Source organism: Saimiri boliviensis, chromosome 3 (genome assembly GCF_048565385.1).
Source record: "Saimiri boliviensis isolate mSaiBol1 chromosome 3, mSaiBol1.pri, whole genome shotgun sequence".
NCBI classification, from domain to species: domain Eukaryota; kingdom Metazoa; phylum Chordata; class Mammalia; order Primates; family Cebidae; genus Saimiri; species Saimiri boliviensis.
The window spans coordinates 114,309,841-114,335,927 of NC_133451.1; the positions used below are offsets into that span (position 1 = coordinate 114,309,841).

General features: G+C 38.6%; 1 protein-coding gene across 19 annotated transcripts in view; it reads left to right on the forward strand.

Moving 5' to 3' along the window:
* Positions 1-26,087, forward strand: part of TENM3 (teneurin transmembrane protein 3) — a 2,726,163-nt gene that overhangs the window by 2,626,283 nt on the left and 73,793 nt on the right. For 11 of the 19 annotated variants that reach the window (XM_074396661.1, XM_074396660.1, XM_074396665.1 and 8 more), the window contains 3 exons: positions 14,925-14,951; positions 16,552-16,569; positions 17,477-17,623. In XM_074396661.1, the coding sequence (XP_074252762.1) occupies positions 14,925-14,951; positions 16,552-16,569; positions 17,477-17,623 (192 nt within the window). The remainder of the gene's footprint in view (positions 1-14,924; positions 14,952-16,551; positions 16,570-17,476; positions 17,624-26,087) is intronic. The other 8 variants (XM_074396669.1, XM_074396670.1, XM_074396671.1 and 5 more) reach the window with 2 other exon arrangements.

Sequence of the window (26,087 nt, forward strand, 5' to 3'; positions counted from 1 at the left end):
AGCATATTTAAGATCAGTTTATTACACAATTTTAAAAAAGTCTCTCCAAACTGGACAATAATGGCATAAATTTACATGACACTACCAATAACAAATTTTGAAGCCAAATGAACTATCGTTGATAGTTTTTCCTCTTTTTTTTTTTTTTTTTTGAGATGGAGTCTGTCTCTGTCACCTAGGCTGGAGTGCAGTGGTGCAATCTTGGCTCACTGCAGTCTCTGCCTCTTGGATTCAAGCAATTCTCCTGCCTCAGCCTCCCAAGTAGCTGGGACTACAGGTGCACACTGCCGCGCCCAGCTAATTTTTTGTATTGTTAGTAGAGACAGGGTTTCACCATGTTGGCCAGGATGGTCTCAGTCTCCTGACCTCGTGATCCACCTGCCTCAGCCTCCCAAAGTGCTGGGATTACAGGCTTGAGCCACCACACCTGGCTGATAGTTTTTCAATAATGAAAAGTATTTTAAACTATCACATAGAATATAGACTGAATTACCTTTCTGTTCTCTCTTTAGAAAATATTACAAAAGTCATAGTCATATAAAGAGGCAGACAAAGAGTAAATATAGCCCAAAAATACAGGAAAAATGCTCATTAGAGACATGATAAGCACTTAATAAAAAATGTATATGGCTTTTCTGGTATCTGTGGTATTAACTGAAAAATAATGTTTTGTGATGTTTCTCATTCTAAATACTTTTATACCTAATTTCGTATTTATATTTTCATATTCTTTTTCTGAAAGATGGCCTCCCAAATTATGTAAGATTTAGATTCACAAACCCTGGATTTCCATCCTGATTCTAACTCTGTCACTGCATATGTATATGATCTTGGGAAATTACCTAAGCCCCCTGTGCCTCAGTTTTCTCATCTATAAAGTGGAAATGAAAATAATAACTACCTTGTAAAGTTCCTGAGAGTATTAAATGAGTTAGGTCATGTGGGAAAGCACTTAGCACAGTGCCTGGCACAAAGTAAACACCCTAGAGATGTTTCTTCTTGTTGTTGCTAGTCTTTGGACTGAAATTCATAACAAGCTGACTGTGACTAATTCCTCCCTGCTAAAGCTTGTCTCTAGGCAGAGGAATTAGCCTCGGCTAATTTCTCCAGAAAAACAGGAGTGCACGCTGGATACAAGGAGAACTAATCCCCTCTACTTCCTGACACATGAATAGTCTGGACATAGATGCCTCCTGATCTGTCATTCACAGTGGAGAGTGGGTCACCAAGGAGGCAGGAGGTGCGGAGTTGAGGGGGAGAGTTTTCTAAACTGACCTGATTGGCAGTGAAAAGCTAGGGTAAATTCTCCTAAATTAACAGGCTGAAAAACCTGCGAAGCACGCAGAACGGGAACTTCTTGAGGTCTCTCCCACTCCCAGTGATTCTCAGTAATAAGAAATTTGATGGACAGAGGGAACAGAGATCCCTGAGAGAGCCATGGAAAGCCCCCCTGCAGAGCTCAGGAGTGTATCACCCGTGTGCTGAGAACCGGGCTGATTTAGGTGTCTGTTTCTTCCATTGAGATAACAGTATCCACTGGGGGTGGCAATACTGTTTTCTCATTTTAGTCTAGTTTATTCAGTTAACAGTTTTACATGCCGTACTTCAGCCTCTGTAATCCTCTCAGACTTGTAATTTTTTAAAGCAGAGTTCACTTAAACTTTTTCCTGCAAACTTAAACCTAGTTTCTCTGACCTTTCTAAAAGATGGAAGCCCCATTTTGTTTGGTTGCCAGCGTTCTCTACCGTTTTAATATTTTTAAAACTACTACAAAGATGATGTTTATTTTGATGTTGTAATGTATTTTGTTGCTGCAGTTTGTCTGTCCTTCCAGTCATTCTTTCGTATTTGCTTTTCTTTACATATACCAGTTTCATCAACGAAGGGCAGGGAGCCCTGGGTTCTGCTTGCCTGCAGCCAGCATTGAGAGCAATGGCCGCTCTGCACTTTAAGCCAAATTAAGTCTTTCACTCAGTGTCCCACAGCCTGTTGAGTGAGAGTCGTCAACCAGCAAAAATCAATGCAGTGGTCCAAATCTGAAACTTTAGTAAGTTTGACTCTGTGCTTCTGTAATAGTTTAGTCTTACATACTACATGCCAAGGTTTTATCAAATCATTCAGTTTCTCCTGTAACAATCCGCATACTATCAGGCCTCAAAGGTGTTACTAATTTGGACTCTCCTACCAACTTCTTGTGAAGTGTGTTGCAGATTTAACCTTATAGTATGCCTCCTTCCTTCTCTCTTTCTCCTTCCTGTGTAAGTCATACAGTGTCCCCAAAAGTCCCATTAGAATTACATCCTCAACTCAGATTACAGATGACATCCTCAAAAAAATGGATGAGACTCTTCACCATCTTCTGTACCAGACTTGCTGTGTAACTGTCAGTAAAAGTCGTAGTCCCGAGGGCCATGTGGATACATGTTTTCCAATCACGTTGATGATTTGTTTTCCACTGAATAATTTCCCAAGGCCTCGGTTTCTGTCCCTAAGAATGGGAGTAAGTGTAGGGATAAACAGCTCTCACTGTTGACATCAGGCCTTGAGTTCCCGTTTTCTCCACCCTATCCTTCATACCGTAATTTATCCTCACAAAAAAGAGAGGCAACATCATAGTCATCAACTAAAGCTGTGTGGTTTCATGTCAGATGGCAGTGCCGGTGCTACTGAGAGGTAAATTTCTAGAACAGGTGTGGTGTTTTGGGAAATGTTAAATGTGTTTTTCCATACATTAGAAAAGGAGGATGTTGGGGGCCTTCTGAAACTCAATTCTGAATGTAAATAATTGCTTTGTGGGTGAACACATCTGGATTTCACATACGTTTTCCGCTGAAATGATGTACACATAGCTTATGAGGATGAGAATTTAGAGTTCTTTAAAAGAAATATGCCTCCCATACTCTTCACATGCTTGTTTAGGGTCATATGGTAAATGAATTCTGTACTGTGGTGTTTACTTCGCGGGAATTTCTTTCCAGTCTACGTCCTGTGGTCTACCTTGAGTCCCAATAGCTACTGCTAAATTAAGCTTTCTCCTTCAGGGCCCACTGGCATTAGAAGCAGCTTTTTCAGAAAGAATGGAAAGTCAAAACCTGTTGTGATTTTTCTCAATTGAGAGCAATACATGAGAAAAGGTTGGGGGTTTGTATTGTTTTGTGATAAGTTAGATGTCATTGAAATATGCCTGTTTCCTTAGGCTTGGCAAACCGGTTCCTTCTTTCCTTCTCATGTTTGTATCCCACCATGAACTTAGTGGTTTGCTAACTAGTTCTTTTAAGTCTCGAAAGAGTTTACTGTGTCTTACTCTGTGTCTTAGGGAAACAACTTATAAATTATAATTATGATCTCAAGGAAATTTTTGAATCCATTAATTTTAATTACGGTTATATGCCAGGCCAGACATTTAAAAATGTGAATATATTCATGCCTATGGTTTCCATTTTTCTTTCTTAAACCACATGTCTCATCTTAAGCCAATTCAAGTTGTTTTTTAAAAAGTTTATGGAGAGACATGTTATCCGAATAAAAGCCAAGTAAGTTATATGTCAAATTTGTACTACACTGTTTCATTAGAAACCTGACATTTGGTTTCTTTAGTAATATACTAGAGTATCTTTTTCCATTTGGAACACCTCATTAAACCATCTGAGATCTTAATTACCACCAAAACCTAGTACATCAGAGGTTTTAAAGCTCAATTGACAGGAATTACAATTTAACCAGAAATGAAGATGGAAACTGCACCTTCTTGCCATGTTCATCAGAAGCCTCTTATTGAAAAGTTTAGATTCAAGGCATTTAGAGTGAAACCAGGTGCAAAATAATAGGTTGTCAGCTATTTCACAATATCAGCAAGGAAGAAAAAGATTATCTCCAGTGCCAGATTATAAGGATGTCACATCCTTCCCAAAAGTAATCCAGGTAACTGGAGAGTGAAAGGCAGATAGTGAGGTGTTCATGAGGATTTGAAGTCATTTTCCTTATATGCTGAGATCCTTATTACCTAATGGAGTACGTAAAAAGTTGCAACTTTTCATTCAGTTTAATGTAAGCGTAAAAAAAAAATTAAGCCCACAATTTTAGGAAGTATGATTATCCCTTCCCACATGGTATATTGGTATCCTTTCAGTGGCAGAATTTATCTTTGCCATTTCTTGAATATGACAAGTTGAAAATAGCCTCTTTTCATCTTCAAACAGTTCCTTTTCCACTGCCCTATTTTAAAGTGCAAGTTTGGCTATGGTGTCGGCCCATACAGAGGCATGGTCTTCCCACAGCCTTCATATTTAACATATTCACAGATTGTGGCATGACTCAAGCCAGTTTTTTTTCTGTGGCTCTTCATGATAAGTTCAGTGACCCTCTCTTTTTTGAGTGCCTCTTTAATGAAGCTGGAAACCAGCTGTCTGAAATATGACTATCATTTCTGGGATTTAACAGGCATGTGCCTTGGATAAATTAAGGAGTAGTCAAAGGAGGTCCATAAATTTGAATACTTTGCCAGCTGCTTTTCCATTAAACTCTGTTGGTTGAATGAAATTAGTAAATAATTATGTTGGTGGGGAATCTACTACATCTAAATTTGATATAATGTCTTCCTTTAACAACAGAGCTTATTTTTTCCTATATACTAAATTAGTTTTTAGAGTAATCTACATTGCAAATCGGTCGATTTGCATTAAAAGTATGCCTAGTTGTTCTGATTTGTCAACACCTCTATTTAAAAAAGTCTTTAACTTTAAGCATGGGTGGGTAAGACCATCTGCTTGTGGAGCTCTCCGGCAGCTCCATCGCTTAGTGCATGAGACAGGTTACAGCAGCTTAATTGTTACGGTGCTGAACGATTACTATTCTGTCCAAAATTAATATTTATATATGTGTTTGTAGTAAGCATGTGGTTAAACATAAGCGATCTAATTGTGAATTAATGATATAAGGTATTCATTAATTAGTCCCCACAGGAACAATAAGGTGTGAAATAATGTTTTTCATGTAAAGTCCAACTCTTGACTTTTAAGATAAGTCCCCAGTAGTAATTATTATGTATGTGAGTAATCCACTGCAATACATTGGTATACATAAGAAAAAAATATCACCGTATAACTGCCATAAAAGGCAAATCGGAAACTATCTATATGGTTATTTCACTTACTCTTAACTCTCTCCTGCCCCTAGAAGCATTATCCTCTGACTTGTGACCAGTGCAACAACAAACCGCGTAGTGAGAGTCTAGCTATGCAGTTGGGACTGCATGTCTGTGTGCCACCCACAGTACTGGAAAGGATTGTCTCAGCTAAGGGTGGGCTTCCTCCTCTGTTTAAGAATGGTGACATCTAAACTTACACCATTCCGCTATGAAAAGTTAGTACACATCCTGTCTGCTCAGCACATTTCGTAATGAAAAGTCTTTAGCAGGTGTCCCCAAACTACGGCCCGCGGGCCGCATGCGGCCCCCTGAGGCCATTTATCTGGCCCCCCTGCCGCACTTCAGGAAGGGGCACCTCTTTCATTGGTGGTCAGTGAGAGGAGCACAGTATGTGGCGGCCCTCCAATGGTCTGAGGGACAGTGAACTGGCCCCCTGTGTAAAAAGTTTGGGGACGCCTGGTCTTTAGCAAACTCACGATGTAAGAATAGGGATATGCATGTAAAGTGTGATATTGAAATGTCTTCGTTTCCAAATAGTTACTGTAAAATGACTTGTATTTCTGAATTTGTGAGTGGACTATATGAATGTTTGCGTGGGTATCTATACTTTTTTAGAAAATACTGATTTATCTTGCTCAAATAAAATTACTAATGAGGGAGCACAGAATATATAAGGGCAAGTTGTGGTGTGTTTGTTCTTTATTCCAAAAAGCTGAACTCCATGTTGACCAGGAACTCTGCGTCTAACCAGCAGATATGGAAGAAGAAAACTTCCTGCCCCAAAATGGAGTTGTCCCTACGCTGGGAATAAGCCAGTTCATATAAAGAATGTCCTCAGCAAAAGGAGGACAACTTGGGGAAGCAGAGTATGAGGGGCTTATCCTGCTGTTCTGGGGCAGAATGGACCCTGAGGCTTATGAAAACAAATCATTGCCAATCCCACATTTCTTTGCTCAAAGTCAGACTTTTTCCTTTCTTCATAGTCATTTAAAAAATACCAGTTGTCTCATGAGTTTGTCCTTTTTAAGTTATTCCTATTTATAAGATGAATTAATAATACTTAATATTTATTGAGTGTTTATTGTGTGCTAAGGCACAGTGCACACTGTTCTACATTAATTGTCGTATTTAATCCTCAGGTGGGAGCTAATAAAATCTCTATTAAAGAAACTGAGGCTCCGAAAGGTTATGTAACTTTTCTGTGGACCCACAGCTAGTAAGCAACAAAATCGGACTCCAGATGCATATGAGCAATTCCCAAGCCCATGCTCTTAAGCACTAGATAGACTATGCTGCCTCCTAAATTATTTCTTAATTGTTCTTATGTGTATGCATATAGTAGAATAGATGGAAATTAATTTTTATGTGATGAAAATAAATTAATATCTATGTCCCTGTCACAAAAGATTGAGTTCTCATAGAAACAGATGCAGAAACGATAATGGCAGAGATGTCTTCCTAAAGTACCACATTTTTTAAACAGAAAAATTTAAATTATAGCTAATAACAGAACTGGTGTGCCAAAATAAAAGATAACAACAAAAAAATAGTTTGAGGAAAATCAGTTTGTACTATGAAAGGTTTCGGAATATTGTGAACTATTGAGCACTCTGCACATCTCCTTTCAAAATTTAACTGAATGTCCCGTTTCTCTGTCATCGGAAATTAGCGGGCTGGATACTATGTAGACATCGGCCAATGGAAAACACTCCTAGAAAGTGGGTAGATGATTTGTGTCACCAGCATCAGCTCATGAAAAATGGCTGAGACAACTGTAGTACCCATCATACATGTGGTAAACAGCTTTGCATACTCTCACCTACAAATACAGGAAAATTACTTTCCATATAAATCACCTTGAAAACAGCCCTTTGTCTAATATTCTCATAAAATATAATGTATCCTAGGTAAGTTAAAAGGATTGTTCAGCTTTGTTGTTTATTGGTTTCCAGATACGGTCAAGCAAACGGACATGAGAAAGGCCCATTATGCTACTTATAAGTTTTATTCTATAAATTTTTTTTAGCTGAAGTCACGCCACTGCACTCTAGCCTGGGCAACAGAGCAAGATTCTGTCTCAAAAAAAAAAAAAAAATCTTGAATATTAAATTTTGTGAATCAACAAAAGTGGCAATTATAGACAAGAAATTATAGCCATTGATATTGACCAAATCTGTAGATCATTGTTGTGGTTTCCTGTGATTGGATTTGTTAACACTATGCAGACACCACTGTAATAATTGTTATAATCAACATTTTTCCAAAATCTTAAATAGCCAGATATTCACCTAGTATAAGTAATTGTATTATAATCTTTTTGGGGGGGATCGAGTCTCACTCTGTTGCCCAAGCTGGAGTGCAGTGATGCAACCTCATCTCCCTGTGGTCTCTGCCTCCTGGATTCAAGTGATTTCCCTGCCTCAGCCTCATGAGTAGCTGTAGCCTCCTGAGAGTGGCAGAGACTACAGGCGTGAACTTGTAGCTGAGAGTAGCCTCCTGAGTAGCTGAGTAACCTCCTGAAAGTAGCTGGGACTACGGACACATACCACCACGCCACTAATTTTTTGTGTTTTAGTAGACATGGGGTTTCACCATGTCCAGGATGGTCTCTATCTCCTGATCTCATGATCCACCCGTCTCAGCCTCCTGAAGTGCTGGCATTACAGGCGTGAGCCACCGTGCCTGGCCTATAATTTGTATTTATTAATGTTAAAAACTGTCTCTGACTACTTTCATTATCAAATCGGAGTACTAAAATATACGTGATTTCTTTTATCTAGGAAATCCTAAAATGTATTTATTGCTTATGTCATTCAATAAACTCACACAAGGAGTAAAAACTAAAGGAGATTGCTAACGTATGTATGTTTGTGGTTCAGGGGATGAAATCATGCCACATGCAAAGGCTACCACAAAACTCATACATCACACACCACACAAGGCATCTCTTTGCGTAGTCTGTGCACATCCTAGCATCAGTGAGTCTGCCATCTGCACCTTGAGTGTCCCATTGTTACTTCCGTTATGTTTATGTAGTCCATGGTAAGGCATGAAATCCTAAACTGAAAGAAAATACCAAATTCTGTTCTACCAGTCGTCTCTATACGGCTGTGCAGCTTATGATGAAACTCTTTCAGCAGTGCTGACTTTATAAATGTGATTTATCTCAGAGCACCTTTTCCATAGAATCTGGATTTTTCTGGGCTGACTTAAATCAGGAAAAGTCTTATTTCACTCGTTTGGAATGCCTTGGCATAAATACTGTTCCAAATTGAAGTATGATATTTTGCTTGTGTAGGTGCATGTAAGAAGGAATGTATTTATTCAGATAATTTTTACACCAAGTTCTTAAACTGTAAAAAGAATAAAATATGCAAACTTTCAAAGACTATTTGAAACAAATTTTTGAAAATGTATTGCCAATTGTAGGGGAGCAGATGCTTTTAAACCACACGTGTGTGTGTGCGCACACACACACACTTTTTCTTTTTCTGACACCACCTCACTAATTGGTAAAACACAAATTAATTGACTTTCCCAAATAGGAAAGAGTATTTTTGATGTTTGCCCATAATCTGATAATTCTGTGGCAAAAAGAGAACATATTTTAAGGAGTCATGAGTAAACTCTTAATAATATATAATAGTTTTATGGTGTTTAAAATTACATCACTGTCATAATCCTTTATTATATGGTTAATGATGTGGTAATCAGTAATAAAACAGTGCAATGAGTACCAATTAAGCAACGTCAAATCAATGGGTATGCAGCTTGCACACTGATTTAAACAGTTGCTGATTGGAATAAATGGATTTAATACCTTCTTATTTGCAAACTATAGCTTTTCTGTCATCCTACAGGAATTATTGGTACTTGACTAATCTAAGAATGATACCTACTTACAGCTTTAATGAGATACTAATGTGAATCATTTTTTAAGTCCATCTTCTGAAGTATTATGAAATGCACAGTGCTAATTAAAAATCTGCCCTCTACGCCAAGGACCTCACAGTAACAATCATAGTGAAGAATATGTCTGTATTTTATGATGTACACATCTGTTGTCTATGCTATACCCAGGATTCAAGCCAGTAACCCTGTGAAAATATTATACTGTACTATTTAATATGCTCCCACCAAAGTGCATTGTTGACAACAGAAACAATGTGAATAGTTCATAGCCGTACACATCAGCAACTGCTTATATGCAGTGAAACCAGCTTGACCTTCCCTTGTGAGCTACCTGATGTCTATATAACCAGCTTGCATTGCCTTTGTTGCTTCTCTGTGTGTATGAGAGTCAGCCTGGTGGTAAAAGGAAAGCAAACTTGGAATTAGTCTTGTTCTATGTCTCAGCCAAACAGGCACATGTACTCCTTAGAGCTCATTTTTAAATGAGCAGCCTTCTTGGGAACTACTACTCAGGCGGTGTTTCTTGTCCAACATTTGTACATCCGCTCAACTGCTTCTGTCCTGGGGTTTTTTGTTTCTGTTGTTTTCAAATGTACTTGTTTTTATTTTTCCTGGTTTTATCCCTAGTTCTACTATCTTGCCCACTGGTTTTCCAAACTTGGAATTTTTAGAACAGATGGCAGCATTCAAGGTTTCCTTAGTTTATATAAGGTACTCTCATTTATGAAGCTGTGTCATCAGATAAATGTTTTAAATTCAATTGAGTTTTAATCTTATTTCCTTTAACTGTCAATGTTGGAACTAAGGATTTCCACATTGTTTAGTCTGATTTTTTTATTCATGTAAATTTCTTGACCAATCTATAAACAGATGATGCTTCTAGTGCACCTTACACAGGTACACAGTTCTGGTTCTTCTGAGTTGTAACTGTAACATTTATTTAGAATATGGATTTTGGTGTCAGACTACCTGGTTGGGACTTAGTCTTTGCCACTGCTAGCAATTTGATCTTAGAAAAGTTATCTAATTTCTTGTGCCTCAATTTCCTCATTTGTGAAGTAGGGGAAGACAGTAAAGGTACCTGTTACCCACAAGGTGATGAAAATTAAACCAGTTATTCACATTAAATGCTTAGCAGTTTTCATAAATGGTAGTTGCTGTGAATACTACTGTCCATAGCTAGAACACATGGGGTAAGGGGAGAGGAACAAAAATGAGCAAGGATGGGACGGATGTTGTAAACGAGGTTTTGCCCACTTTTGCTTCTTTCTCGAAAGACAATCTGTATTATTTATAAAATTTATTCAAAAGCTACAAACACATAGAAGACATACGAAGGCCACCAAAAGTACATTTGATCATTTATATAGTAGATATTAAGACTCTGCTGTGGTTCAGCTTAGTGGCACAGTGACTCATGCCTGTAATACCAGCACATTGGGAGACCAATGTGGTCGGATCATCCTTAGGTCAGGAGTTCAAAACCATCCTGGGCAACATGGTGAAACCCCATCTCTACAAAAAATGCAAAACTTATCTGGGTGTGGTTGCAGGCACCTGTAGTCCCAGCTACTTGGAAGGCTGAGGTGGGAGGATCACCCAAGCCCAGGAAGTTGAGGCTGCGTTGAGCCAAGCTGTGATTGTGCCAGTGCTCTCCAGCCTGGGTGACACAGTGAGACCCTGTATCAAAAAAACAAACAAACAAACAAACAAACAAACAAAGATTGTGCTATGTGCCAGGCAATGGGAATGCAGTGATTTGCATGGCCAAGAATTTACATTTCTAATGGGGACAGTGTACACCTTAAGCCACCTATGCCTAGAAAGTTCATTGAAGTCTTGAATTTTCCTGGCATCTCTTAGTGGAAGTGAATGCATCACAGCTAGTTCTTTATTGTCCTCTTTTCCTGTTACATGTACTCTGGTGTGCATCCAAGAGAGGTGTTGGGGTAGGGGGAGGAAAAAGGAAGAAAAAGATAACAGAAGAAATGGAGGGATGCCCAGAATTTCGATAGATAAGCAGATGAGACAACAGCATGAAGACAGAATTCCAAAAAGATGCTATTCCTTCCTGATCTACATGGGAGGAATGAAGCATACAACAATACTATGTATAAATAAGTCCTCAGAGGCCTGAGAGCCCAGGTCCATCGCTAAGGGGTGCAGACAAGAGCAAATTATCTGTGTCCTCCTCCACTCATCTTTCCCAAAGTACGAAGGGGGAAATGTGGTAATGAGGGGCTTTACAAAAAGAAGGAATCCTTAAAAAGAAACACCTAGACGGGGGATGTGTGAAAAGAATACAGGAGTAATCATTTGCTTTGTTGACATTAAAAACTTATGGACTAATTCCATAATAAAAATACTTTCAGTGAGTCACAGTTTTCTTTCACATTTAAAACTCTCATGAGTCTTTGCCTGTCTGTACCAGCGAGTAGACCAAGGACCTCCGGGCCATAGGCTTGAAACCTGAATAGTTGCTTCATTTGTCGTGTTCCAGGGATGCTTGTGTATCTGAATGTGTTTTGAAAGACAGACAGTTAAGGCCAAGAATTAGCCTTGGCATTTAAAGTAGACCTGTAGATCTACATTGTACTTTCCTATGAAATCCATGTGGAAGACGTGTAAAAGAAGGTGGAACTGCCTGCTGGCTTTGGAGAATGAAGTGTCCGTTAAATTCATGTGGGGTCAGGAATTGCACAGCACGTCTGACCTTTCTTTAGTTTTTTTCTAGGAAAAAAAAAAATTTTTTTTCCCTAAATCTCCACGAGACGGCATTGCAGCAGAGCGGTTCAGAGCAGGCTCTGGAGCCAGCCTAGGGGCCAGCGCGTTACCTTGCCCAAGTTCATCTCTCTTCTCCTCTGTTTCTTCATCTGTATTTACTGTCTCAACTGTTACTACATCATAGGGTTGTGATCAAGGTGAAATGAGAGAATAATATAAGCACTTAGAACGGTATTTGGCACAAAGGAAGCCTTCGTTCTTACCCTCAGTGAGCAAGGCTGGGAGCAGAGTGCCTCATATGTGTCCCTGGGTCATAGGCAGCATTTCGTGTTTGTGAGCATATATGAATTTTTCTGGGAGGAGAATCCAACGCATTCACCAGTTTACTCAAAAATCTAAGACCCAAAAATGATTAAGGCTTGCCGTCTCACGGGAAGTGTGGTACTACGCATACCGTGTGTCCCACGTGAGTCTTCTTCCAAGATAAATAATTGAAACTCCAGAGAAAGTATTTTAGGACTGCAACGTTTTAACAGAAAACAGTTTTTTGTTTGTTTATTTGTTTGTTTTTTGGGTTTCTTTTTTTTTCTTTTTTTTTTTTTTTTTTTTTTTTTTTTTGAGACAGAGTCTTACTTTGTCTTCCAGGCTGGAGTGCAGTGGCACAATCTCAGCTCACTGCTGCCTCCGCCTCCCAGGTTCAAGCCATTCTCCTGCCTTAGCCTCCCAAGTAGCTGGGACTACAGGCATACGCCACCACACCTGGCTAATTTTTGTATTTTTAGTAGAGATGGGGTTTCGCAATGTTGGCCAGGCTGCTCTCGAACTCCTGACCTCAAGTGATCCTTCCGCCTCAGCCTGCCAAAGCGCTGGGGTTACAGGCATGAGCCACTGAACCCAGCCCCAGAAAACAGTTTTTTAATGGGCCCCATTTTATGTCTAGCACCCATTTTTATAAGAATTTTATTCTATAAAACAAATTTAAACATCTTAGTAGATCGAATAGCAATGACTTTCCTTCGGTGTCAGAACATAATCATTAGTTTTCAAAGTAATTTTTTGCAACCTAATACGCATTCAGCAATTGTTAGGTATATTAATTTTTATATACTGTGTTATTTTTGTGATTGTTGTTTCTGATGGCTTCTTACATGTCTGCATTTTTTTATTCTTTCCTGTTGTAGTTTATATAATGTTTACATTGTTGCAATTACTACTTTTAATTATTATTTGAACCTCATACATTGACATCTCCTTTTAACTTCTTCATTATTTAGAACTAGGCTTTTGTGGTGTTATCAGAAATTTTATTCTTCCATACCAAAATATTCCTTGTTGTTTTTCCCTCTTTCTCTCTTAGTTTTAAGCTCTCAGCTTCACGATTCTCTATGATATAAAATGCAAATGAAAAATCTTGATATCTTTCTCAATAGAGATATTTTTCTTACAGTTGGTTTTCAGCTTTTTGTAAATCTTGTGTTAAGTGTTGCAAATATTTAAAGTATGATGTGAATGTTGACCTGCTATATATTTTAAATATATTTTTTACTTATAGTTCTGCTTCTGATGTTCTGGTGACCCAAAGATGTACCTTTACCTGTGAATCAATCTACTATTTTGCATAATTGATTCTGTTTGCAAAAATAATCTGATTGCCTAATTAGAAATAATTTTGTCCATCTTTAAAACTGCGAATCCAGATCAGAATTAAGTTGTGTTCTTTATTTTGGTTGTGTAGACCTAATGTAAAAGCAAAAGGCTTACTCTCTAACTGTGATCAGTGTTAGTAATTTTTGTAAACTAGGAATTGCCGTAGAAATACTACCCTGTGAGAATCAGAAACTCCAGAAGTTTTGATGGTACTTTCTTTATGTTCAAATCATCAATTGAGCTATTATAGGGCTCTACTAGTTTATATAGCATATAGAAGGAATTATAAAGAAATTATATGAATGTTATGTAATAATTTTTATTTTAATGTTTAAAAGGTAAATTATTTTTATTATTGTAATTTCAGAATAGTACCTATCACCTATCTTCTTCACCTTAATTTTTCTTGCATCATATTATTAATTAGCTGTAAACATGCTTATTTTTAAATGCAATTCAAAGCCTCTAATAGAATCCTGTGGCAAAGTGAAGAATCCTTTTATATACACAATACAGATGTGTCAAAACTGTATACAGTTTTGTTTATACACATGACAGAACCATCACACCTGAGTGGCCCAACTGAAAGTTGCAGATTCAATCATTCTGCTAGGAGTTCTGCTGCCACTTGCATATGTCATAGTGAAAAACAGTCAACATAAGCATCTTTGAAAAGCAATTTTAGATCATTAAAGATGTATGAATTTTGACAAAGCAAGGAGATTTGAGGCTTCTTAATATATTAGGTCTCTACACTGAGGAAGGCATTTATGTCTCAGTTCAAGGGGAAAGGTATAGCCTAATTGTAGCCTCATGAAACAAGTGGACGGGGCGGGTACAGGTACAGAAAAAGATTCAGTCTTGGTCCTAACTGTTCCTACACACCTTTTGTGAGAAAAAGAGCCTATTCCAGTAGGTTTTTGAAAATAAACAGGTTCTTAGAATAGTCCCTATTTCCTAATGGACTATTTATCTGATACATCATTCACTATCTGGCTTGCAGTCAAGAGATACTGGGTAATCATTTTCTATAGAACTCACATGAGCCTTTTCCAAATATAACGCCAATATATTACATTTGCTCAAGAGTCTCTGTTTCTTTTTGCTTATTAACTTTTAAAGTTTCATTATTTGTGGATCTCATAAACTTCCAAAGTTCTTTAAGAATAAAGAATTGATTCAATTTGTTCTGTTCAGTTATTATAAAGGAGAATGTTGAGAATGATGAGAGTGGAGAGCATTCCATATAATCTGTGAAAAGTAGTGTTAGTTCAGCTAGCTGAAAATGCTGAGTATTTCTTGGAATTATGACTCCATTTGCTAAAAACGTGAATATCCTGCATTTCTAGGAGATACGAAGTACATCTCTGTCATGTGATGTGAGTCTTATGTCAGCTGCAGCTACTCAATTTGCATGTAAATTCTGAAAATTTTCTTGTCCCATGTGACACTTCTGAAATGTCTGTCTGTTCTTTTTCCTTTTTAATTTCCCAAGCTCACTATTTGGATAAGATAGTTAAAGGTACTGTATACTTGCTCTTTGTTGACATATCTGCATATGTATCTATATATAACCGTGTTTCACTAGGTTTGACAACAGACCGTTTTCCATGCATATTTTTGTAAATTATAAATCACACTTAAATTATGTAAAATGCCTTGGATTTAAAGCATTGAGACTTAAATGTCTGTGTCTCATTTTTATAATTTGGGGTTATCACAGATTTCATTCCTATGTAAAAGCGTTAGTTTTCTCTAGAACCAGAAACTGAAGATAATGGTACATTTGCTGTTTTTTGGTTTTGGGGTTTTTCTTTTCTTTTCCTTTGTTTTTTGGTTTTTGGTTTTTTTGCTTTAAGCTCTTCATTGTTGGCAATTCAGCTTAATGAGCTTTAAATTCTAAACTAAAGAATCACAAAGACTCTTATCACAGAATAAGGAACTGTCAATCTAAAGAAGATTCTGGTTAACATGTTGAGAGAAATCTCATTGATTTCATATGGAAACTTCTTTGGCTTTTTCTAAATGTTTCAAAATATATGTGATATCATAATTTATGTTTTGTTATTTTTTAAAAGCTTTAAAAAGTATTGTGCGTTCTATTTAAAATAAAAATAACTGATAACCTTGTTCAGCAGAAAACAGCAGATTCTCACGTCTTCAGTTATCATAGAAATAGATGGAAAAAGTTTTTTCAGAAGAGAAAATGCCCTTTCCCTTTCTCCTTAGATTACCTACTTTCTATTCCTTGTTTGTGCTTTTCATTAGAATATGAAAATATTCATGGCAATATCCAGGCTTTCATATACCAACTCTCACGTGCAGATAGTCAGCAGCCGTACCCTTGTCAGTAGGGCCATTCAATCTTTCGTTTTCATTAAACACAAAACAAAACAAAACGAAACAAAAAAAATCACATCCATAAGGAAGATTCACCTTTTATCTACTGAATGATCCTAAATACAGACGGTAATTGTCTGAATGAAAAGCAGCAGCAAAATTAATCTCTTCCTGACCTGATGGTATCCATAAGCATAATTTCATTATACTCTTCCACAAGAGACTGTCAAAATAGTCTTTTTTCTGTTAATTCTAATCGTAAGAGACAAAACGTCTCTTTGCAATATTTTCAAGTTTCACTGTGGAGGAGGGGAAATCAATATATGAATAATTCTAACACAGACTTAAAATAAACATCTTTAAAAACAGATCTTTCCCTTAAATTGTGTCACTCAAACAGGAGCGGCATTCAAATGATAAGAAGCTGTAAAACAAACCCCAATTGCTATAGCAAGTATTTTTATTCATATGTTTTCTACCAAATCATAAATAGCTCTGTCCACAGAGATCTAACGCATAGCCAGTTCGTCTTAGAATTTTAGGGTATTTCTCTCCCTGCTTCTGTCAACGTCATATCACACTCATAAACAAGGACACCAGAATCTACCCAAGTGTCATCCTCATAAACAGCTCATGTTGGCTGCATGCCAGATATCATCAGTAGGAAGTGGCAAAAATTGTCTTTTAAAAATGTCATGTTAGACTGAAACAATTATAGATTTTTGATATACTAAATTATTTTAATTGTTTCCCAAATTTTCCCTCCTTGCCCATAAAAGCAGACAAGATAGGATATAAAGGTAAAAGCATAAAAGCCTTAGGGAGATTGTCACAAAATATCACTCTTCGCTATCTGTCTTGAAGCACGTCACTACCGTGTTTTTGTTCAGTCTATCAATGTTTTATTGTGGTCCTTATGGTATTTCATTTTGTCCGTCCTAAGTAATCCAATATGCACAGCTATTACATTTAGTTGGAAATCCTGTCGGTCCTGTCCCATCCGTATGCAGCCTGAATCCTAATGTTTGTTAGAATAGACGCTCAGCTGCTTCACTATTTCCCGGGCTTTGCTTATTCTGTGACAAGGAATGTACTCTTGGCATAAAGTATAGTCATTAATATTGGCCTATACTTTGTGCAACTATTTAATGCACTGTAATTTCACATGAATATACGGCAACTCTGAGGCCAGATAAAATTAATGTTCTGTTTTTAACATCATTCATATCCTCATACCCACTTTCATGCTTTTGGATTTTGAGGGAATTTTTTTTAAGCAACAAGGTGCTTTAAGAAGGCACGTACTAATAAAAGACCAGTAATGTTTAAAACAGATTACAAATCTAGACTAGGGAACCTGAAATTACTTTGTTGAAATGCTTTTTCACACCATACAATATACCTTGTTGCTTTGCTAAAGGAAAGACATTTAAGTTAATTTTGTCTGGCCTGCAGCTATTTAGTGGATCGTTGCATATATTTCTGTCCTGCACAGGTAAGTGGTGTCTCAAGGGTCAGGCCAATCAAAGATGCCACTTGGATAAGAATTAGATTCCGTAGATAACGTTGCTGTTTCTATCCATGTGCAATTACAGTATTTGTGCTGTTTATAAAGGCCTGTTCCCACTAAGTGTCCCTTATCTGTTTATTTTAGGTGCAGAAACTCAATACTCAAATTACTGGTGTTTTCCTTCTTTGTCTCGACAGAGGGTTGTCCTGGTCTGTGCAACAGCAATGGAAGATGTACCCTGGACCAAAATGGCTGGCATTGTGTCTGCCAGCCTGGGTGGAGAGGAGCGGGGTGTGACGTAGCCATGGAGACTCTCTGCACAGATAGCAAGGACAATGAAGGAGGTAAGAAACGCGGAGCATGAACACGAGTCTGTGCCAGAGCACAGGTTTATAAGTGACAGTGAGTACATAGATATCTGTTGCCAAAAAAAAAAACCCAATCCCCGTAGATTAGATTGATTGAAAACTGTATGAGTGCTGATAGAATGATTTTGCTCTCTATTTTTCTTGAAACAAATGCAAGATTATTATCGTTCAGGGAGAAGGTAAGGAAGCAAGCTACTGCATAATGTCCATTGTTCTCAGTTCCTTTTCCTAATCCCCAGGTGACTCTTCTCCTCAACCACAGTATTTAGGGCTCTGTGAATTGGGAGCTCCAAAGTGGTATTTTAATAACTAACATTCCAAAAGACGCAAAGCATTTTCCAGGCTCTTCTGTTGAAAGGCATGGGTGGAAAAAAACAAAACAGTAACAGAGAACAGTCCCTTGGAAGCTGTACTCTGGTGACTTTTTATTCTTAACTTTCTACTTGGTTAAAAAGATGGTGAGATTCCACCCAGCTGAAGCTCTTGGTAAGAATAATTATTTTTCCCATTGAGCTCAGCCTCCGTATTCTGTCTTTGAATTTCAGAGAATAGAGTGAGAGTTGGTGATTGTCTCTCCAGTGATGGAATAGTTGGCCCTGACAGCTGCTCAGTTGCAACATACCTTTAGCGCTGTTTTTAGGAGGGCTGCCATCCTCATCCAGACCTCTGTGGACACTTGCCCTGCGGGTTAGATTGTGTTTCTCTTCCGCTCCACCAGCCCCGGCCATTCTCCCTGCTCTTTTGAGACTGTACACACAGACAGTGAAGCGCTGGTTCGAGTGTAAGTTTTGGAGCACACAGATTTCACTGAACCACGTAGTAATTATGTAACCTCACACAAAATTTTTAATCTGTTTTAACCTCAAGTGCCACATCTATGAAATAGGAATAAAAAAAGTGTTTGAAAGGATTAAGTGAGAAAATGCATGCGAAGTATGTAGCATATGCCTGGCACAGAGCCTGCTCTAACTAGCAGCTATTAATATCCCATTTTCCTTCTTTTGCTTTCAAAAGTGCTCATCTTCACTAAGTGAACTTCACAGGTCGTCAAGACCGAATAGCCTTTACCTGACTGTACCTACAGGGGGCCTAAACTACTATTCTCTGGGAAACAGAGTGAACAGAACCAACCCTTCAACCTCCCTTCTACCCCAACACACACACACACACACACACACACACACACACACACACACGCCTGCCTGGGCCAGTAGTCATTCTCAAAGTCAGTGTTATTTGTGCCTTATCCTTCTGACAAGGTGCTGCAATTCCCTCCTTTAGTTTCTAGCAAACTGTTCACTGTTCTCTTTTAACTTGGACTGTCAAGAAACTTGAGCCACAGATTCTGAGCTAAAGCCTTTCCTTTCCACTCCTGATAGATTTAGGCAGTCCTTAGCCTTCACACCTTCTCCTGCCTCATAATACCTCGTTGCCCCTGACTCCTCTTAACTGTGTGCTTTATAGACATGGCAGCATTAATCCTCTGAAAACCACAGCACAGATGGCATTCTTCGTTACTTTTCCCCAAAGAACCCCCTACTCCATTGCTGCTATTGCCTAGGGAGGAAGGAGCACTTCTCTTTCTCCTTGATCATACATTTCAGATTTTGTCTTGTAAGAGGAGCTTGGATTGAGGAGGTTACAGACTCTCTCCAAGGGAAGCGAGCTGCAGGACCCTGTCTGCAGAGACCCTGCCGAGTAATTTAAGGGCTAATCAACTCTTTAGTATTGTTATCAGCTAAAGAGGTTTTTCCTTTTCCTCAAAATTTATCAACTGTGAATTGGCCTCATTCCCCCTTGTTTATTCTTATTAGCATGAAACTATGCTATCTCTAGGTTTCCCCCTCTGAGGGGAAATCTGAGCTGGTAGAAGAGCTCCTGTGGATTCTCTACTTATCTCACATAATTTGTATTCCTGCCCCTAACCTAATTTTGCTCATCTTCTAAGAAGGAATCTCAGTGCCACCCTTCTTATGCCCTAAGATTGTAACCTGGATGCTTTATAACCTAAGCCAGAGGATTCTTAAGCATAAGAACTTAAGCATAAGCTACGTCTATAAAGACAGTACTTTTCACACCAGACCCCAAATCAAGACACATAAGATGGCGAAGAAGGATGTCAGTTATATGAAGACAGTCGAACAGAATGTTTAAGAACTATAAATCAAGTCCTGATTTAGGACTAGACTGGATTTTATTGTACTGAAATTCTAGGATATATGATGACTGCCTGTAGTGTTACAGATCCACTGTCTAAATAAGTTTAGTTTCAAAATGGTTACTTATCCAGAGAGTAGCTAAGTAACTTGATTTCGCATATTAAGTAACTGAGGAGGCGGAGGAGAGGCTGGAGAGCCTGATGTGGCCCTAATCAGAAATCAAACACTTCCAATAAATAGCTACTATAGTTGAGCAATTTTGTAGAAAAGACAGTCTTAGTAGAAGAAGAGCAAAGGAAGTTGCATACCATTCCCAGAACTAAAAAAGAAGCATCAAAAAATTTTAGAAAAGACATCCATCATGAAGGGAGATCTTAAAATACCTTCCTAAGCCAAGCGTCTTTCTTCCCCTGCAGAATTTGTTTTTCTTCAACCAGTCCCGTTTGCCTCATCACCACTGTTGAATGCTAAAGATTTGAAACATCTGAACCTCACTAAATAGGTGTTCCTCCTCGCCTTTATGTATATCCATTCCCCTTTATCTCTAAAAAGAAGCTTTAGAGGGGAATTCTTTATGAGGAATAGGAAGAATGTACGACTAAGAATATGGATGGGAGTAACGTATCTTTAGCCAACCTTTTAACACCTGTGCCACTTTCCACGAGGCGCTTGTTTCTTTAAGGTTCAAACAGCTGTCTGTAGCTTTTCAGGGCTAAGGGAAATCTGTTACCCATAATAAGGTCCCCGACAAAGATCTCCACTCTCTGTGGAATCAACAAAGTGTCCCCCTTATCTGCTTCTCAAATCCTGTTCCAGGTACTAAATAGAGGCTTTTGGAGCAGATCGTTTTGACAAAGGCAAGCAGTGGATTACTGGATTTTTAAATCACATCACACAGTGGTAATCAGAAACAGTGCTCACTGGGCCAGATAATTGTGGATAACATCTCCAGTCGGGGCATGCAGACACTTTAGGAGCAACTAGTTGCTGTCCTATCCTAGTTGAGAAAGCTTTTAGAGCACATGATCACCAGTACCTACACATGGCTTATAAATATGTCTTCTTCAACTCCAACTTTACTTATAAAGACAGTAATCCTCTAAATTGAGCCATTTGTTGCTCATATCCCAAAACACTCTCATCAGGAAGTTGCTAAGACTAGAAAATAGAAAGGTGAAGAGATGGGAGCTGCCTACTCCTGAAAGATGTGGGATCTGGTATGGGGTTTCAGACAGTGACTCTGTTCACCACAGTCTTTAGTACCTCTTTTTTTTTTTTTTTTTTTTTTTTTTTGAGATGGAGTATTGCTCTTATTGCCCAGGTTTGAGTACAATGGTGCGATCTCCTCTCACTGCAACCTACGCCTCCTGAGTTCAAGCCATTCTCCAGCATCAGCCTCCCAAGTAGCTGAGATTACGGGTGCCCACGACCATGCCTGGCTAATTTTTGTATTTTTAGTAGAGACAGGGTTTCATTGTGTTGGCCAGGCTGGTCTTGAACTCCTAACCCCAGGTGTTCTGCCAACTTTGGCCTCCCAAAGTGCTGGGATTACAGGCGTGAGCCACCGCGACCTGCTCTCCTCACCAGCCATCTGCACTGAAGTCTGCCTTGTCTCACGGTGACCCCTACCTCAGACTTCCACTCCCCCTCAACAGGAAAACCCTTACTTTTATGAAGGTTTAACTTAACAATTCTTTCCTGGAAAGACCCTGGTTGCAATGTGAGAAGTTCAACTCAAACATTATTACATGTAAAAAAAAAAAAAATTATTAGCTTATATAACTGAAAAATTCAGACATAGTGGCACTCAGGTGTCAAATGATGACACCAGAAACTTCAGTGTATTCCTCTGTTAACAGCTTTCTTCCACAGAAGCTAGAATCATTGTGAGGCCATCTCTTCCCCCAAAAAGGCCACTGCCAGCTCTGAGTTTACATTTCACTTCATAACAACCCCACCACAAAGAAGACATCTTTCTTCATGGTTATGTGAGGCCTGGGCCTCACTTTCACTGGTCTGAATTAGGTCACCTGCCTAAAGGAAAACTGAAGTGCTGTCCCCAGAAGAAAGGGGCTTGGATATTGGGCAGGCAGAAAAACAGAGTACTGTAGGAATAAGAATAGCTCTCCATTCAGTTTTAGTACAGTCAGACCATGTACTGCAGTAACTAGTTCATATGCTCATGGACTGCCACTTTCAGAAAGAATCTTCTTCTCTCATCTCCTCCCTCCCTGCCAAAGTATAACCTTTTGACATAACAAGAATATCAGTGCTGAACCTCTGATGTGCTTTCTGTGCCTAAGATTGGTGAGGTAGCTATCTAATTCTCTCCGTATACTTTAAAAAGCATCATTGCTTTTATTTAGCCTGCTGGGAAGACTCTCATTCAGCAAGGGGTTGCCTGGCTTTAAATAGCTCCCCAAATGATGGTCTCACTATGCAAGCACCAAAAGGCAATAGCTTACCAGAGATAATTCTATCTGTATGGAAACTTAAGATACTTTTTAACAGGATGATTTCTCCAAAATATGTTAGCATGCTTCTCCCATCTTCTCCAGAGGGAAATCTAGTCAGTTTCCTTTGAGACCTTGCATTCCTGTCTGGTCCTCCAGTGGCCAGCTCCTCTGAGGGTACCTGAGGCATGAGACTCAAGCCCTGTCCTGGAGGCTGGCTTGTTGAGAGCACAAGAATGACTTTAAAAGATTCGTACTAAAGTTTGTGCAAGAATGGTGAAATAACAAAGCATAACTCCTGCCGAGAAGAATACATCTTACCAGTAAACCAATAGACTTATCTTTTGTCGCTTAGAATTATTCCTTTGGTGGGGGTATATCAGGAAGTTGTACCTAAAACAGGCAATTTTTTCATGTCCTTAGGGGCTGATTACAGTTGAGAAGAAAGCACAAGCCAACTGAGGTTATTCAAAAAATAAGATAGAAATGATAATAAATAAATTATTAAAGAAGCAAAAGAAGCAAAAATACAATTCAAACTGCAAGAAAGCTGCTTGCAGTGGCTCCTACCTGTAATCCTACCTTTTAGGGAGGCTGAGGTGGATGGATTACTTGAGCCCAGGAGTTTGAGATCAGCCTGGCCAACAAAGCAAGACCTCATGTCTACAAAAAAATATAAAAATCATCCAGGTGTGGTGGCACACGCCTATAGTCCCAGCTACTCAGGAGGTTGACGGGGCAGGATCACCTGAGCCTGGGGAGGTCAAGCCTGCAGTGAACCATGATTGCGTCACTGCATTCCAGCCTGGGTAAAAGAGTGAGACCCTATCTCACCAAAAAAACAAAACAACAAAAAACAAAAACCCTGCAAGAAGACATAGGAATGTGCTGTCAGTAGAAAAGAGGATTGAAAACAAATGGATGGAATTGAATATAAACATCCGAATGAGCATAACGAATGGAGAGGTCTATATTTATAGATTACTAAATGAAAATAAGGAAATGTTTGAAAATAGAATTTTTAAATATCTGGCAGAATGATGAGACTGTTATGTTCTCTAAAAACAGATTTAAAAATAAAAATAACGAAATGGCAGGAAACAACACTGGAAAGGAAGCGGGGAGGGAGAGTTTTTTTTAAAAAAAGAAAGAATTACAAGAGGTCACAAGTATTTCCCAAAATGAATTCAGATACTATCAGACATAAGAGTGGTGCTTAGAATCTTAGAGCATTACACTGTATTATTCAGGTAGTTGATGGTTTGAGGGGAGATTACTATTAGTTTGAAAAACTCTACTGAATCCTACCTAAAGTAGGGAGGAGATTCAGGTTACTCTGAACCCTTTGGCTATCCACAGAATTTTTAGAGGATAGTGAGTCCCATTCTGAGGAAAGAAATCCAGCTTGTGCCCTACAAAGCAAAGGACTTCAGTACTTCCTGCTAGGACTCAAGGAACATAAGGTTTAACCACTGCATTTTAATGTGTTTTAGAAGAAGAGGAAAATCAGAGCTACATGGGTTGGCACTAAAAGTCTCCCCACCTTTTTTTTGAGACAAAGTCTCACTCTTGTTGCCCAGGCTGGAGTGCAATGCTGCAGTCTCAGCTCACTGTAACCTCCACCTCCTGGGTTCAAGCAGTTCTCCTGCCTCAGCTCCACATAGCTGGAATTACAGGCGCTCACCACCATGCCCATCTAATTTGTGTTTTTTTAGTAGAGACAGGGTTTTACCACATTGGGCAGGCTGGTCTTGAACTCCTGACCTCGGGTGATCCACCTGCCTTGGCCTGCTAAAGTGCTGGGATTACAGGCATGAGCTACCACGCCTGGCCTAAAAGTCTCCCTTCTCTTTTATACCCATGCCCATCAGCTGCCACCTGAAGCTTAAGAGTGTAGACGTGGGCATTGTGTGGCACCTCTTTAGAAATGGGCCTCCAGGCTACCTGTGTCTCCAGGTTAAGACCTCCTGCATTAAGGCAAGGGCTATTTTTAGTAGTCGTGGTACACAGATACTACACTCTCACTGTCAGAAGAGTTAGCCACCATCTGTAACTTGATGGGTATCTTTCTGCTTCTCCCTCACTGAATTCATATGCACATCCATGTGTTTATACTTAAATACTGTTCTAAATTTGATTCTTCCAACGACAATGTCTTAGAGTTTTTTTTTTAATGCCGATGCATATAGGCCCATCTCATTCTGTACAACAGAAATATGGCATACTAATTAATTTCACCACTGCTACACTGATAATAATTGAATTGGTTCTCATCTTTTTGCTGTCAGTATAGAGACAAATCTGTAGCAAATTTGTGTGTGTATGTATCTGCATATACATCTTTGTGTAAATGTCAACTATTTCTTCAGGATGGATTTTTAGAGATGAAGTTGCTGGTTCAAAAGGTATTTTAATTTTTAATTTTGATAGCTACTGCTGGATTGCCTTGAAAGTAGGTTCCACCACTGTACACTTCATCAATTTGAGGGTGTTTATAGCCTATGTGTAATCATTGTCAGTAAACAAAAATGTTCAACAAAATGAAAAATATCAATTTTGTCTAATGAATGAAAATGATCCCATTTTTATCACTTTAATTTGCACTTTCCTAATTACTAGTTAGATTGATGATCTTCGTATTTTTTATAGCTTATTTATTTCCCTTCTTTTTTTTCTATTGAGCTGCTTGATATTTTCTTTGTAACTCTTAGGGCTTCTTTCTATATTACACTTATTCTTTGTTAGGCACCTGTTACAAATATTTTATCCCAGGTTTTCACTTACCGTTTAACTTTGTAATTTATGGCGCATGCAGAAGTTTTCAGTTGATATGAAATAAATTTTTCTGGGGTTTGTCTTTTTACTCGTGACCTCTGGGCTGTGTGTCTTCCTAAGTAGAGTCTTTCTGAGATTAGCCACAGTATTGTACATAGGATTTTATATAATTTCTTCTAATACTTTTTTTAATTCTGTGGATTGCTTAATATTCAATTAGTCAAGAACATTTTCAAGTACCTATTGGAGTAAAAAAGAAATAAGAATTCAAGGATTAGCACATAGTGTCTGAGGGTAGAGAAAGCGTGAAAGAAAAAAAAAACAGGGCATCTCTCATGTGCTTCTAAGACATTTTGACCTGTTGAGAATTCACAGTCTTTAGGAACTTAATTCATTTTTTCTTTCATTTAGCAAATGTATTGAATGCCTACTTGGTGCCAGCAAGTGTGCAAGGCTCTGGGAATACGACAGCAGGGTTGGATAGTGAACCGGATGAGCCCTCTAGGAGCTTAATGAGACAGTTGTCTGAGATGATTGCTGAAGGAATTGAGGGCAATGCGGAGAAGTCAGAGAGAAGGTTAGCAATCTCCAGGCAGAGGAAGCAGTAATAGTGAAAGGTCCTATGAGCCATGTTAAGGAGTTGTGACTTTGCTCAGAAGGCAATGGAGACCAAGTAAAGGAAGCATTTTAGCCAGAGAAGTGAAATAATCAAATTTGGTTTCTATAAAGTTACTCTGGTTAACATGTAGAGAATGAATAGTTGGGGCAAGCCTGGAACCTGGAAAAACAAACTATTGTTAAGAATTTGTCAAGAGAGGACCATGGTGGCCTGATGGGTAGTTTCAGGAAAAGAGAAAGAAATAGACTGATTCAAGAGAGATTTGAGATAAAGAAAAGACGCAACTGGTGATTGATTAAGTGCAGAGAAAAAGGAAGAGACGAGGGGGTCAAGAATAACATTCAGATTTCGACTTTGATAAGCTCAGTGGGGTGGGTGGCATAACCATTCATTGAAATAGGAAACTGAGCAGCAGCAGCATGTTTGAAGGAGAA